Consider the following 16146-nt stretch of genomic DNA (forward strand, 5'->3'; position numbering starts at 1 on the left):
TTCGTAGCATAGATTTTATTCACAAAAATATTGGCTACCTTAATAATTTAGATTATAATAATTAATTAGGAGTAGAAAGACTAGTTTCCCTGTGGATTCGACCCTACTTCCCTATCTGCATAAGCTAGTGGACTTAGGTAATTATTTTTGATTAGATGATACGACTTTAGCCTGTCAAAAGGGAAGGTTTAGAAAAAGAATGGAGAGAAGAAGCTTCTAGCTTTTAGAGAGAGAGAAAGAGATGATTGTTGATGATTAAAAACGGGGAGATACGGCCCCTATTTATAGAAAAATAGTCCGAAAACGATAGAAAAGAGTTCGAGTCCCATTCGGAATAAAAGACCTCTTATCGCAAACGACAGGAGTTAGTGCCAGAAGACAGGTATTAGTGCCAGGCGACAGGTAGTAGCGCCAGGCGACAGACTCTGTCGTTTGGCGCTGGGATAATGTTTTGTAGATTTTGTTTTTATCATATCTTTTGATCCAGAAGTTCAAATAAGTCATATAATATGTCGTTGGAAAGATCTTAAAGTCTACTTTCCAAAACAATTAGAATCAGATTAAAATATTTTTGTAGATAAAAATATATGGCCGAAATAGTGAAAGAGTGTTAGTTTTGGATAGAGTTTTGTATTTCTTTAATATCTTTTTCGTTATAGGTCGAAATTAATATTGTAATATATCATTGGAAAGATAATTTCAAGATCTATCCAAAAATATAATATTTGGATAAAAATTATTAGTCACCAAAATAATATCTGACCATCTTCCATTTCGCACAGAACAAGGACTCTCAAAAAGAGAAGTTTTATTCAATTTCAATTAAGATCTTTTAGAAACTAATAGAAGCTTCTAATAAATCCTAATTAGTTTAGGAATGGGATTAAACCTTTGGACCCTCCACATGATCATTGGGCCGTAGGTAAAATCCGGTTTGGGTCCAGTTTAGTATTTTGGCCATAACTTCCTCATTATTCATCGGAATTGGGCTTATAATATATCGTTGGAAAGCTCTTTTCGAGCCCAATCCAAATACACTATTATTGGACCCTTATCATGGACTTAACTAAATTGGACTGGCTATTTTCATAAATAGAGTGTAAAAAGAAATATTTTCAGAAACAGAAAGAAGTATTTATTAAAACAACCGCATCACAAGACTTTTAACATTTCACCTTGTTCAATAATTAAGCGACGTGAAGGATATTCATCACTGGGTTTGGTTTTTGGGTAGACACAATTGGGTGTCTACAGCTCCCTTGAGTCTATTAGGGCTAATCTCAATTCCTAAATATTTACCGAACGAGGCAGAGGACCTGAGATTAAACTTCTCACTAAGACTAGTCCTTATCGAATGATTCATCTTCGTAGGAAAGATAAGAGAAGATTTAGCAAGATTAATACGAAGACCTGATAAATCCCCAAACCTATTTAAGATGTCCATCATTTCCTTAATATTATTTGAGGAAGCATGACCAAACAGAAAAACATCGTTAGCGTAAAAAATATGAGAGATGTAAATGTTTCTAGAAATCTTAATTGATTTCCACCTCTTATCATTGACACTAGCTTCAATCATATTAGAGAGCCTCTCAAGACATAGACAAAAAATGTACGAAGACATGGGATCGCCTTACCTAATTCCACGAGAGGGATTGAAATCCTTAGTAATTTCTCCATTCCAAAGAACCGAGATTCTTGGAGTGGTAATACAAGACATAATGAACTTAATGATCGAAGAGGGAAAATTAAAGGCAGTAAGAGTATCCTCAATAAAGCTCCATTCGAGACTATTATAAGCCTTAGAAAGATCAAGTTTTAAAGCAGCAATGTTTTTTCCTTTCTTATCCTTATTGAACAAATGGGCTATCTCCTTAATAACAATCACATTATCTTTTATACCCTGACCCTCAATGAAACTAGATTGTAGAGGATTGATGAGCTTATTAAGAAAAGGTTTAAGTTTATCTGGAATGAGCTTGGTAATTAATTTGTAACTAGTATAGTAAAAACCCAATCGGCCTAAACTCAGAGATATGAGAAGGAGCATCAACCTTAGGATTAAGGGAGATAAAATATTGATTGATGCTCGAAGGAATACAATTATCAGTAAAACAAGACCTAACAATATCAAAGATATAACCTCCCACAATATCCCAAAAATATTGAAAAAATTTAGGCTAGATACCATCCGATGCTGGGCATTTCATAGGATCCATATGAAAAAGGAATAATTTAACTTCATCAAAAGAGGGAATTTTGCTAATCCTAGAACCTTCACTGGAAGAAAGCCGAAAATTAGGGGTAAAGGAAGAATTAGCAATATTATCTTTTAACTTTGATGAAATGATATCTCTAAAAAAATCAAAGGCTATATCTTTCAATTTAAGATCATCATAAACCCAATTCCGAGAATTATCTTTTAGAGCAAAAATCTTCCCTTTAGATTTTTTTATCTTAGCTAAAATATGGAAATATTTAGTATTATGATCACTATATTTTTGCCAATTAATCCCCGCTTTTTGCGCCCAAATCATTTTTCCTTTCTATAATTATATAGAATCTAAATCTTGTAGAAGATTTTTGACAGGTTAAAGTCGTATCACCCAATCAAAAGTAATTCCTAAATCCTCTAACTAATGCAGATAGGGAAGTAGGGTCGAATCCACTGGGAAACGAGTCTTTTTATTCCTAATTAATCTAAGCAATCTAATTATTAAGTAACAAAATAATATAATCAAGGGAAACTAAACTACTAAGATTAAGGGTAGAGAAAGTCAAGGAATAAAGGCCTAGGGCATAGGTTCACTAATAAATAACATTTCAGGGCAAAACATAATAATCAATCATCAATGCATCAACTAATCAGATCATAAAGGGCTTCCGCTACGTATTATAATCACAGAATTAATCTACCGGTATTAAATCTCATCTCTCGAATCTCGACTTAACCATTTATAAATTCACCTGCCTATTGAAACTAAGCCTAAATATCAATTTTCATCTCTCGAATCTCGAATCAATATTGCTAAACTCATACATAAAAGATCTGCGCAAATCTAGTTGCATAGCATTAAATCAATCAATAGGAAATTAATTAAGCATTGACAATCAACAACAATAAATAACCCCTTCATGTTATTTATGGATCCCCATAAACCCTAGAAAGAAAACTACTCACGCATAATTAAATCTACACTAATCAAAGCAATTAAATAAGACATGATGAATAAAGAAATAAAATTATTGAAATTAATAGAGAAGAAATCGTTACCAAAGTTAACGGAAATAATGAGTTGAATCAAGAACAAGGTATAAATTTGTAGAGAGAGAAAATAAAACTAAGTAGAGAGAGAAAGTCTAAAAGAAGAGGTAAAAGAGATAAAAGAGATGCTAAACTTTCTTAACGAAAACGTGTTTATATTAAGCAAGAAAATCCTAAACTTAAACAAACTAAATGACGCCCTAAACCCTCTTCAGAGACACGCGCCTGATCGGGCGCCACACCGCCAGAACGGGCCCGCCTTTTTTTCCTCATTGTTCTTCTCTCGCGCCCGGCCGAGCGCGAGCTCGGGCGAAGGACTTAACCTAAATAGTCGACTCGGAATATGTCAAGTCATTCTTTGCTTGATAAACAACTAATTTCACATTCACACAACTCTATGCACAAAGGTCAGAAGGTCTTTAAAGCTTGTAATGTAAAGCTAGGGTAAAAGGTAGGATAAATTTGAGAAAATATGAGAGTAAAGCCATGCAATAGGGAGCCAAAATCCTAATAAATAAAACCAAGGTCAAAATTAAGTAATGACCAACCAACTCCAACATACTCAACTCCACCAAAAATTCACCAAACAAAATAACCAATTAATAACAATATTTTTCAATACTTACAGTAAATCACTCATAAAAATGTAATATTATAGAACTTGAGTGAACAAACAAACTTTGAACTCATCAACTTGATTTTTTTCTTTCCTTGAAACTATTTTTTTTTCCTTGAGCAACCTTCAATTAGAACATTTGAACATATAACATTTTTTTTTTTTTTGCTCTTTTTTTTCTTTGGAAGTTCACTTATTTCACCTTTTTTTTTCTTGAAATTATCTTTTTTTCACTATCATGCTTTATTTTTTTTTCAATAAATTCAACATTCAAGATCATCGAAAATAAACCACAATCAAGAACAAATAACTCCTCATATCCACCCAAATTGTGCAAATAATATGCACAACACAAAACTCTCTCACCTCACTCACTAATAGCTCCCCCAAGCCAAGTTTGGGACTAGTAACCAATGGGGCTTAAATAGGCCTGTAATGTGGCTAATAAACAACAAAGAGTCAAGGCAACAACATGGGTAGCAAGAAGGGAACACATGTATCTACAATCATCTGAAGGTCACCTAAAAGAACAAATTCCTTTGTCTTCCTCAATGTGCATAATAATGAGTCATACAAATATTACTCAAAGTTGCAAACCAATACTCAAATTCATTGACATACTAGGAACTAACATACATTCCTTACCAAATCAACTAGCCAAGCACTGTACTTACAAGTAGTTGGGCAAAATTGACGCATGTTAAGGCATCCAATCAATCAAACTTCAAATCATGGCTAACCTATCCACAATGCTCATCATCATATACCAAGAATCAACACAATTTTCAAGTATGGGGCACAGGGAAGCATGATTTACAATTCATTGGAACGTATTTTTGAATTTTTTTTAATTTTTTCAATTTTTTTTGTATTCTTTCATTTTTATCAAAGCAATAAAACTACACTAAAAAGCAATAAATATATACTTAAACACACCGAAAATAAAAGAAAGAGAAGAAGAAAGATACCAAATCCAAAAATCTCTCCCAAGCCAAGATCAGACAATGTCCTCATTGGCTCAGGAACTAGCCCAGCATGGCTAATCCTCATCATCCTCATCTATGGAGCCAAATCCTCCACCACTGCCACCTGCACCACATGCACCAGAAGAGGTACCACCAAAATAGTTAGGATGCAAACCCCCCTGCCGGTCCCCCAAAAGGAATGTACTGGCCATACCCGTGGAAAGATGAATAGTCAGTATAAATACCAAGGGCGGTGGGATCTCTATCGTATCCCTAGGGTGGGGGCTGAAACTAATCAGGGTAAATAGCATCGTTGGGAATATTACCCCGACGAGCATAATCATCGTACATGGGATACAGGGCTCTACCCTGGTTCCTCTCAAGGTACCTTAATCGTGAATCTAGGGAGCCAACTATCCTCCAAAGGTCACCCTGTTAATGCTCTATACGTCCTATGGCCTGACCTATACTCTAGAGATCCCAAACTTTCTTAGAGCCAGTCCTAGGAGGAGGTGTAGGCATGTGCGGCATATGTGATGGTGATGGTACCACCACGGGCTCAGGCTGGGGTGGTGGAACTGGCTGTGCTTGCCCCCGGGCGTGGGCAACTAGCATGTCATATGTGTAAGACTCTTGCCCTGGGGTTAGGCAGTCAAGTCGGGGTTAGGCAGGGGAAAGATAGGCAATGGTTGCTCAATTCCTGTCCTAACACACCAATGGGGGACTTGTTGGCTATCCACTCTTACCCACCCCAAATCCTCAAGGTGTAAAAATTACTATACATAGTCTTTAATATATATATATATATATATATATATATATATATATAGAAGCATTAAATACACTCTTGAAAATTGTTTAAATTTAGGAAATCATGACAAAAACACACTTATTTCACTAATTTACACGTGTTTTGTCATGAATTCCTCATTTTATACTCCCTCTGTCCATGAAAGAATGACCATTATGGCCTAAATCTAGTAGAAAAATGATCATCCCATTTGCATTAAAATATTCTCCAGTTTATAACAATATTTGTGCAAAGTTAGTTTGCCCATGTAAATTTTGCTTTTCCATGTACTTTTATTACTATCTCTAATTTTTTGCAAACCTCATGTGAATTTCACTTTCCAATGTATTTTTACTCTTATCTTTTTCACTTTCTTAATATTTGCAAAATCAGCCCAAAATGATCGTTCTTTCAGGGGCGGAGAAATTACAATTTTCAATATTGTATTTTATGCTTATATGCAGCCTTAAAGGCTCATTACCCTTAAAAAAAATTGATTTTAATTTATTTTATCAAAAATCCCATCCAAAAGCGCAGACACCCCCACGGGCCCACCCTGTGAATAGTTTCCTTCCCTAATAGTCCCCAACCTAGACTCTTCCTACGGTTGCCGCCCTCCATTTCCAGTATCCCGCGTGACGCTGTCCCCCCCCCCCCCCCACTTTCCTTCATTCTAAACACTAGAATTCGACAATATAAGCAGCAATTTCGAACCCTTTTTTAGCAATATTACAAAATATGGGACAACCAGAGAATACGGGAATACGTACAACATAGTTTGATTGGAGGCAGGGGGTTAGGGAGATAAGTCTCAGAGGAATTTGAGGAGAGTGGAAGTGGGAAATTTGATTATTCTTAGAATGGTTAAGGTGAACTAAAGGGATCGGTTGAGGGGGAGACGACAGGAGGGGTTGGCGACAACAAAGTTTGTGAGAGCGTTGCTAGTGATGCGAATTGAGCGGCAGCAGTCGGCATGTGCGGTGACGCTTAATCCGTTGTGTATTGGTGGAGAAGGAGGTTTGGGATGTGGTTAGGGGTAGAGGGTTTTTCCACATGGTCGGAAAGAAGGGGCAAGGGAGGTTAGGAATGGTGGTGGGGAGGGGGTTCAAGTGGTTGAAACTTTCATGGGGAAGGGAGGATATAGAAAAAGTTTATTTTACTCCCTCCGTCTCTATGGGCAATTTTCACGGGAAATAATAAACATAAATAAGTAGTAGTAAAAATACATTGAAAAGGTAAATTTACATTGGATTACAGAGATAAAGTAATAAAAGTACATAGAAAAACAAAATTATTATGGAAAAATTAAATTTACACAAATGTTGTTGCAAATTGGAGGCAATTTTGTTAAAAAAAAATTAATATTAATGGTACTTGAAAAATGCAAATGGAACTATCATTTTGGGACTTAAAAGTGGCCACAATGAATGGAGGGAGTAATTTTTTTTTAATTAAAAATCAATTTTTTAGAAAAGTAAATTGTTTAAATTTTTTTTAAAAAAATCCTAATCATTCACAATGCAACATGCGTTCGGCATTAAACTTTTATACAGGCTATCGATTTTTTGTTCTATTTTGAGTAAATGTATGTTAAAGGTCGTTTTATTTTCGAGTTATTCAAAGGTCGTTTTTTTGTTAGAAGACCTCCCATAGATCGTCTTATTTTTGGCAACTTTTACTGAAGGTTTTTTTTTTTTTGTTTTTTTTTTTTTTGTCTCTCTATTGTAGAAAGTCTTATTAGTGCCCTATCTTTGAAGTAGAAAAATTTTCTTAAAAAAAAAGAAGAAAAACCCTTTTTTTTCCGAGGGATTCCTAAAAGAGGAAAATTATCATAAACCTAAAACAAATATAAATAGAGAAAAAAACATGCACAAAAAAAAAAAAAATGATTGGGGATTTACACGGATAAAAACCAATGAAAGACCCTCTAATGCTCAACAATGGAGACTAGGGCTTTAGAGAGAGGAGAAAGGCCTTTTCGGAATTATTAACACTATTATAGCTGAAATTAATAAAACATATTAATACGGGAAGGAAAGCTTTACTTTGACCGACGAAGTAATCCTTAACTCTCACATAAGACTAGTATTTAATTGGGATGGAAAAATTACTTACCCCACCAATTAGATGTTGGTGTAGTTGTGATTGGGACTACATTTGGTAGGGAGGACTCGTGTTCGATCCCCCACAACAACAATCGAGAGGGGATTGGAACCTAACCACCCAAAATTGATCCCCAAATCCGGTTTAGCCCTAAGGGTGAACCGGGATGAACACCAAAAAAAAAATTATTTACCCCGTTACACGTAGTTGTATCGTTGTGAACCGTACGAGAGCTTTCATTTTAGGAATTTGCACCAATTGTATCTGCAATTCACCACATGACTTATGTATATTATCTCTAATGCGAGAAAACCCAAATCATTTGATGAATTGCAAAACATTTGGTGCATTTTCCTGTTCTCAAATTTTGTTGGAATAATTCCTTTTAACTATTGAGGATGATTTAAGACCTTAAAATTCATGGGTATATTGGTGTTTAATAGATAATGAATTGATGTATACTTGTACAAGAAGTCAATTATTACTGTGTATTTATTGTAGCCAAATGTTTGGCGCTATAATGTGAATGTAATCATAAAGGATTGCTCCTATTTAAATCAAATCATGTACATATGGAAATAATAAAATAGATCTCATGAGCTGGTGGAAATGTGGAATGCATCTTCTATAAATTGAAAGATCTTTTTCACTTTTGGGAAAATTGTTTTCCATGCTTATCAAACAATGGAATGTTTTCCGTCAATATAGCAGATACCTAAATCTTTACGTAAGATCGAGAATATCTTTCTTGCGTTCATACTATTTTACATTCATGTATAGCAAGTAGCAACAATAAATTAAAATGACTTGTTTAAAAAGACAATATTTTCGGAAGAGCACTAAATAATTTGGGTTACAACCAACTGTAGATTTTGCTTCGTTGGGGATGCCGGTTTGCCTGCGTTGGGAACAGTGACAGATCTAGGATTTTATAGGTGTTGTGTCATTGTCATCCATCGATCCAAGAGCTGGATTTTTTGGAGGAGGAGGATGAATTTAGGGATTAAAGAAACTTGTTAATCACATGTTTTTCCTTTTAATTCTAAAAATTAAGTTACGATTTCAATTAGATTAATTAAGAGACTCATATATAATGAATATAGGTTTCTATTATGGACTAAATTTAGGTTAAATACATAAAAACAATGGCGGATTAAAAAAAATTTCCTTAGGTGTTTGAACTCTCGAAGTTATCTAACATTACATAAGATAATTTAAATTAGTTAATTGATGTATATAATATGGAGTAAAATACATCTATAAAACAAAAGTATGATCGTGTAAAATAATATAGTAATAAAAATGAAATGAACAAAAAAAAAATTATAGAAATTAATAGGCTATTATGTAAATGTCAAGTAAAAAATATTGTCAAACATGAAGTATGAGATATTTTTTATTTTTTTTTTATTTTTTAAATTACATATTTTTTGATTTTAACGAAGAGTAGAAACAATAAAAACAAAGCAAATGAAACAAAAGAGAAACAAAAGTTAAGAACGTTCTCCCTCCGTTCTTCTATTAGACTTCTATTTCTAACATTTATTACTCACATAATAAAGAGAAATGGGACACTAATAAAAAGACGGAGGGAGTATAATAAAAAATTAAAAAATATATATATTTACAAAAAAAAACATAAAATACTTGGTATAGTATTTGATCTTGCACTCCCAATTTCCCACGTTCTCATTTCAAGCACTTAAGGACTTGACCACTGAACTAGCGAGATGTATATGTGATATGTTAGCTTTCATTTTTCTTTTAACCCTTTTATTTTCCTGGGTCACGTGACCCAGCTTGAATAAGGCAGGGTTCGCCACTAGTTGGGAAGACGACTAGAAAGTGTGTAGATTAAGGATCGATTTGGTATTATTGTTTTATTACTCCCTTCGTGGTGTAACACTTATTAAAACACGGAAGGAGTATTTGTAATTTAGCTTTAAAAACATCAATAAGCAATCGTGGTAAAATTTTCATTTTTCCATTTCTTTTCTGCTAGTATTGGTTAAGATGTATTTCACTACGACATTTAATTTGTTATCTGATCCTTCCAATCATCATAAAAAATATTTTATCTGATTTAATTTGTTAGCTGACATGATGTAATAGGTTCCAACCTAATAGGGCCTATAAATGTCATGTCTTGTTATGACTTAAGACTAGTGTTTAATTATTGTGTGGTGCAAATTAGATAGTGCATTCAGTGCATGCACATCATAATATGTGTTGTGCAATACTCATTTTTCACAATACTCTTGTGCTCGTTTGCGTAGAAATTAACGTGTCTTGTATAATCTTCTAGAAATATGATGTTAATAAAACGATTAACTCAGATAAATCACAACTATATATGTATAAATTCAATTTGAAATCAACATATATAGTGTAAAAACATAACAAAAACACAGAAGACATTCAATCTTTCATCACCTTAGGATATCCACCTACTTCTAAAATTTACGTTTATATCCTTCTAGTTTCATTCTTTTGCTTTCTTTCCTCTTCCCTCTCACCCTCCTATCACTTGTTCCCCTTTCATCTAAATACCGCCCTCACAATCGACATTCTCTCATCTTTTCTTTCCTACCTAAATCTCCAAGGCGCATTTCCATGGTGGTGTGATATGCTTAGTCTTGAGCTTAAACCATTGAAGAAAATGCATTGGTCCTGAGCATTCTTCATACAAATATACAAGAATAACAATTTTATTAACTCTTGAATGTCAAAAAAGAGAAATTACCTAGTTACATGTGTTGTGATATGCTTGCAAATCTTGAGCCTTCGTTTTAGAGAGTTGTACCAACTGGCTCAGCTATCACCAAATGACTGAAGTTTTTATCACCACGGGAAAATTTTAGTCATTTGATGAATTGTTGAGCAGTTAGTCGTATCCCTTATCTTAAAATAGCGGTATATTCATTAAGAAACGGTTCTGAAGGTAGATGTTTTACTGCTCTTTGCAGGATATTTGATGTTTCTATATGATAAGGAGTTCTTTGTATTTATAGCAGCTAGATGTTTGGCTTAATGGTGTGAATGTTTTTTTTTAACACAACAAAGGAAGATAGATATATTAGAGGATTATCCTTACATCGAAAATTTTAGACGAAAAATTGATGAAGGTAATCGAAAGATAGCTACCCCAAACAAAGAGCCAACAGTTCAAACATAAAAACAGGGGTAATAAAACATAATTAGAAAACAAAGCCACTCATAAGCAGCACAAAAGAAACATCTATGCTGGAGGTGGGTGGCGAAATCAATCAGCAATAGTAGGAACTAACTCCCATCTCCCTTTCATAAAGGGTCTTGACATAATTAGGGACAGTGTAATAGGTCCTATGGCCAATACACATATCATTACCAACTTCAGCCAACTCGTGAGCAATGACATTGAGATCCCTTCGAATGTGCTTAATCTCCTCAGCCTCAAGTTTCTTAATGCTAGTACCAATATCATTGATCATGGCAGCAAGAGGACGGTGAACATTAGGATCTAAGGTGTCAAACTTCACCTTAATGGAAATAGCATTAGTGAAAAGCTCCACTTTCTTCACTTCAAAAGCATCATCCATAGCCAAGGCATCTTTAACAACATATAACTCTGCTAGCTACCAAAGCAGTAACCGCGTTACACTTGCTGGAGAAACCCAAAAACCAGGACCCATCTTCATTCCTAATAACCCCTCCACCCGCAACAACATTGATCATCCTACAAGAACCATCAGTGTGGATTCTTTTAAACCCAGGGGGAGGAGGAATCCAATGCTGCTCTAAATGAATAGTAAGAGAGGAGCTTTTCAAAGACAGAAAACAAGCACTAACAGCGGAACCATCATCAAAAAGGGAGGAAACAATAGCAGGGGCAGCAGAATCAGAGGAACTAGCACTCACAACAGTGGAGGGAATTATCTTTTAGAGCAAAAATCTTCCATTTAGAGTTTTTAATCTTAGCCAAAATATGGAAATATTTAGTATTATGATCACTATATTTTCGCTAATTAATCCCCGCTTTTTGCTCCCAAATCATTCTCTCCTTTATGTAATTATATAGAATCTAAATCTTGTACAAGATTTTTCTCTAATTTAACAAGAAAATGAGAATAATTCTTAGCTAAAGAAATCTGAATACTATCTAAACGACCCAAAATTCTTTTTTTCTTTAAACTAAGACTTCCAAAAATATTATGGTTCAAAGAATTAACATTCATACCAAAATTATCAATTCGTTCCCTTAAGCAAAGAATTATTTGGCTCCTTCTAATTGCCAAGAAAAAAATCACTAAAATTAGGATGCTCTAACACAACCTCTTTACACCACAACGGAAAAGGCCCTAGGGCTTTAGAATTGCAAACATCAACCAAAATAGGGCAATGATCAGAAAAAGCACGAGGGAGATGGTGTACCTTACTATGTGGAAAAGCATTAAGCTAAGAAAGATTACTCATCGCACAATCAAGAAGTTGTTGAATTAAATCGATTCCCTCTCTAGCATTTGTCCAAGTGAAAGGGTTTCCATGAAACCCTAAATCCACCAAGCCCTTTCCGTCTGTCAATTCAATGAATTCTTTACAGTGACCTTGTTTAAAATCATCCCCCCCCCCCCCCCCCGACTTCTCCCCCTGATTAGTAACCTCATTGAAATCACCCAGAAAAAGCTAGGGGATTTAATTTGCTCTGGTGGGATAGATTATCTCATCTTTCTCTATATTGCATGCCTAGCATTTGGAATAGAAGGAGCATGCATGCCAAAAACAAGAACATCAGGCTTGTTATTCCTAAAATGGAATAAAACATGAATAGTATGATCTTCAGAGGTGAAAATAAGCAGATCGACGTTTCCTTTCCAGAAAACCCAAATACCACACCTAGTACCATTAGCAACAACAAGCTTGTGATCTGAATACCAAGTTCTAGCATAACTTTCCTAGCACGCATAGCCGGAGCTTTAGTTTCGAGGAAAATGAACACATTTGGATGGTACGTATCCACAATATGCCTTGCATGCGGCACAAACTCATCCCTGATAGCACCTCTAACATTCTACATTATGATCTTCATGTTAAGGTTCGGAAATGGACGCTGCAAGATGACCTTCGGCACCTCATTTGGGACTGCATTGGGTGGAAGGAAGAAGCTCTCCCAATCCCTCTAATGTTCCATTAGATTTTTTGACCCCAAATCCTCCAATTTTATCGCAGTTAGTAACACATGCTCTTCCTGATAACTCTTTGGAGGGTTGAGGTAAGTTACTCGAATTCAAGTCCCTACCACTTCCTCGGTGAAGAAAAGAGCTATACGACGATTTGGAACTCCCATGTCGAAGCCTCGAGTTACAAATTGCAAGGGAGTTACTAACATTCTTTTTGGAATTAGAAATGAATCGAGAATTTCCCTCTTTGGGAGAGATTTTCCCTCCTCCTTTCTCAATAATGCATCTATTAAAGTCTTGGCATTGGAAAATTCCTCCATAGTCGGAAGTTGTTGTCGCAACACTACTGGAGGAGGCAATGTAGGGGACTCCAATGGCTTCTCCGGCAGCAGATTGAGGGTCAGAGTAGAAGGACCCAAGTTCTGACGCCTGGCTGATTTCATCAGAGGAGTCGAGATTACACCGTAATTCGGCAACCTTAGAGTTACAGGAGGGGATGATGGTGGTGACGAGGGATTGTTGACCATTGGCAGAGATTGAGATGGTGGAGATTGAGCTTTCCTTCTCCGGTAAGTCCATAAAGGAGGGGAGAGTCCATAATGGTGTGAATGTAACCACAACAGATTGATACACCTAACTCAATTATTAAAATAATATACTCTATACAGTCTATAGGATTTTTTAGAAATGGATCAGAAGTGATCTATAGGTTTTTCAATATTTTTTGCAAGTCCACATGTACTTTTCTATATGTATATTGTACTACGCCGAGATCTGGTTTACTTCAATACACATTAAGTGTTAGGAAAAAATGTCAAAAATAAAATGATTTTTGGATGGTATTTCAAAAATAATACGACCTTTTGATTAATCTAAAATAAAATGCCCTTTGATATATATTTGTTCAAATTAGAATTTAACTTAATAAGTTAATTGTGACATATGACACAATATGATAGGTGGTTTTTTTATTTTTTTATTTTAATTATTTCAACTTTCTTTTATTAAAAAAAATACTATACATAGTCTTAAAGGATATATATATATATATATATCCATCAAAAAGCGCAGACAGCCCCACAGGCCCACTCTGTGAATAGTTTCCTTCGCTAATAGCCCCCAGCCTAGACTCCTCCTACGGCTGCCGCCCTCCATTTTCCTTATCTTGAGTGACGCCGTCCCCCCCCCCCCCCCCACTTTCCTTCATTCTAAACCCTAGAATTCGACAATATAAGCAGCAATTTTGGACCCTTTTTTTTAGAAATATTACAAAATATGGGGCAACCAGAGAATACGGGAGTACGTACAATGTAGTTTTATTGGAGGCGGGGGTTTAGGGAGATGAGTAGTAGAGGAATTTGAGGAGAGTGGAAGTGGGAAATTTGATTATTCTTATAATGGTTAAGGTGAATTAAAGGAATCGGTTGAGGGGGAGACGACAGGAGGGGTTGGCGGTAGCGAAGGTGGTGAGAGCGTTGCTAGTGACACGGATTGAGCAGCAGTCGTCGGAATGTGCGGCGACGCTCAATCCGTTGTTTATTGGTGGAGAATGAGGTGTGGGATGGGGTTAGGGGTAGAGGGTTTTTTAACACAGCTGGAAAGAAGGGGCAGGGTAGGTTAGGGATGGTGGTGGGGAGGGGGTTCAGGTGATCGAAACTTTCACGGGGAAGGGAAGAGATAGAAAAAGTTTATTTTACTCCCTTCGTCTCTTATTGATAGTCCCTTATGGGCAATTTTCACGAGAATTAATAAAAATAAATAAGTAGTAGTTAAAATACATCAAAAAGGTAAATTTACATTGGGCATATGTGTAACACTTATTAAAACACGGAGGGAGTATGTGTAATTTAGCATTAAAAACATTAATAAGCAATCGTGGTGAAAATTTCATTTTTCCATTTCTTTTCAGCTGGTATTGATTAAGATGTATTTCAATACGACATTTAATTTGTTATCTGATCCTTTCAATCATCATAAAAAATATTTTTTGATTTAATTTGTTAGCTAACATGATGTAACAGGTTCCAACCTGATAGGGCCTGTAAAATGTTATGTCTTGTTATGACTTAAGACTAGTATTTAATTATTGTGTAGTGCAAATTAGATAGTGCATTCAGTACATGCATCATAATATACGTTGTGCACTCATTTTTCACAATACTCTTGTGCTCATTTGCGTAGAAATTAACATGTCTTGTAAAATCTTCAATCTGGATATATGTTAAAACGATTATGTAAGATAAGTCGCTACTATATATGTATGTATAGGTCTAAATTGAAATCAGCATATATAGTATAAAAACATAATCCGTAACTCAAACACAGAAAACATTCATTCTTTCATATTCCAATTACAACAATCGAAACTGTGATAATCGTCAAATACATATTAAATTATATAGCTAGATGGTGAGTACAATATATGATATTATCAATCGTTATATTGAAACTCCATATATACTAGCTAGCAGATTTATTGAAAATGAAACGAAACGATAAATGTTACTAGGTAAACTTTCTGACCAAGTTAGGATAATAAGTTGGTAGATGAGAGAGACTATTACTTGGTTGCTCAGATCAATAGACGGCAGGACACGAGTATTGGGTAGGATTGTTATAGCCACAGGCATTAACGATGGCGACAAGCTCCTTGTTAATGAGGTTGCTGCCAGTAAGGGTACCAAGGAGACCACCAAGAAGGGAGTTAAGGAGGCCACCAAGGGTGCTTCCGAGAGGAGTGTATTTGAGGCTAGTGCAAAGGCATAGAGCAAGATCAGCATCGGCTATACCGTGAATGAGTTGACAACATTCAGTCCTTGTTTGGCTACCAAATTGGACACTCACTAGTCCATCGGCAACCTCAAGACACACATTCAGGTCAGGGCAAGTAGCAGCATTAGCTGACACAAATGCAAACAAGGCTAGGTTAAGTATCATGAAAGCGACGCCGGATTTGGAGGCCATTTTTCTTTGATTTGGCTAGCTTTGTTTAGGGTTTTGTTTCAAGGGAGAATGTATGTGAATGTGTTTGTTGGTTTTGGATGTGATTCAAGAGCTGCATGCCATGGCTATTTATAGAATGCATGAAAGGGTATTTTGGTAATTTGGTTATTAGCTTAATTACTTTGTTAATGGCCACTAATATTATCAAATACATTACTCCATCATTAACAGATTAAGTTAATACAAATTGTACGTACTTTTCAAGTTATTACATTATTTATTATGCCCACTATTATTATCAAATACAT

At 35.3% G+C, this 16146-nt stretch overlaps 2 protein-coding genes across 2 annotated transcripts; both read right to left on the minus strand.

The window, feature by feature from the left end:
• Positions 1-1633: 1633 nt before the first annotated feature.
• LOC145566741 (uncharacterized) lies at positions 1634-2537 on the minus strand. The gene is made up of 2 exons (XM_081626063.1): positions 2189-2537; positions 1634-2121 (listed from the first exon to the last, which is right to left on the minus strand). The coding sequence occupies exons 1-2, from the start codon at positions 2535-2537 to the stop codon at positions 1634-1636; spliced, it is 837 nt and encodes a 278-aa protein (XP_081482189.1).
• A 12935-nt stretch (positions 2538-15472) lies between these two features.
• On the minus strand, positions 15473-15859 carry LOC145566742 (hydrophobic seed protein-like). The gene has a single exon (XM_081626064.1). It carries the CDS (start codon positions 15857-15859, stop codon positions 15473-15475), a length of 387 nt encoding a protein of 128 aa, XP_081482190.1.
• Positions 15860-16146: the final 287 nt, after the last annotated feature.

Source organism: Chenopodium album, chromosome 11, assembly GCF_948465745.1.
Source record: "Chenopodium album chromosome 11, dcCheAlbu1.1, whole genome shotgun sequence".
NCBI lineage: Eukaryota > Viridiplantae > Streptophyta > Magnoliopsida > Caryophyllales > Amaranthaceae > Chenopodium > Chenopodium album.

Coding starts and splice junctions, on each gene's coding strand:
- LOC145566742 (XM_081626064.1), bottom strand. CDS start 15,859: ATGGCCTCCAAATCCGGCGTCGCTTTCATGATACTTAACCTAGCCTTG.
- LOC145566741 (XM_081626063.1), bottom strand. CDS start 2,537: ATGATTTGGGCGCAAAAAGCGGGGATTAATTGGCAAAAATATAGTGAT. Junction 2,122..2,188: donor GAAATGCCCAGCATCGGATG/GTATCTAGCCTA, acceptor TGATATTGTTAG/GTCTTGTTTTACTGATAATT.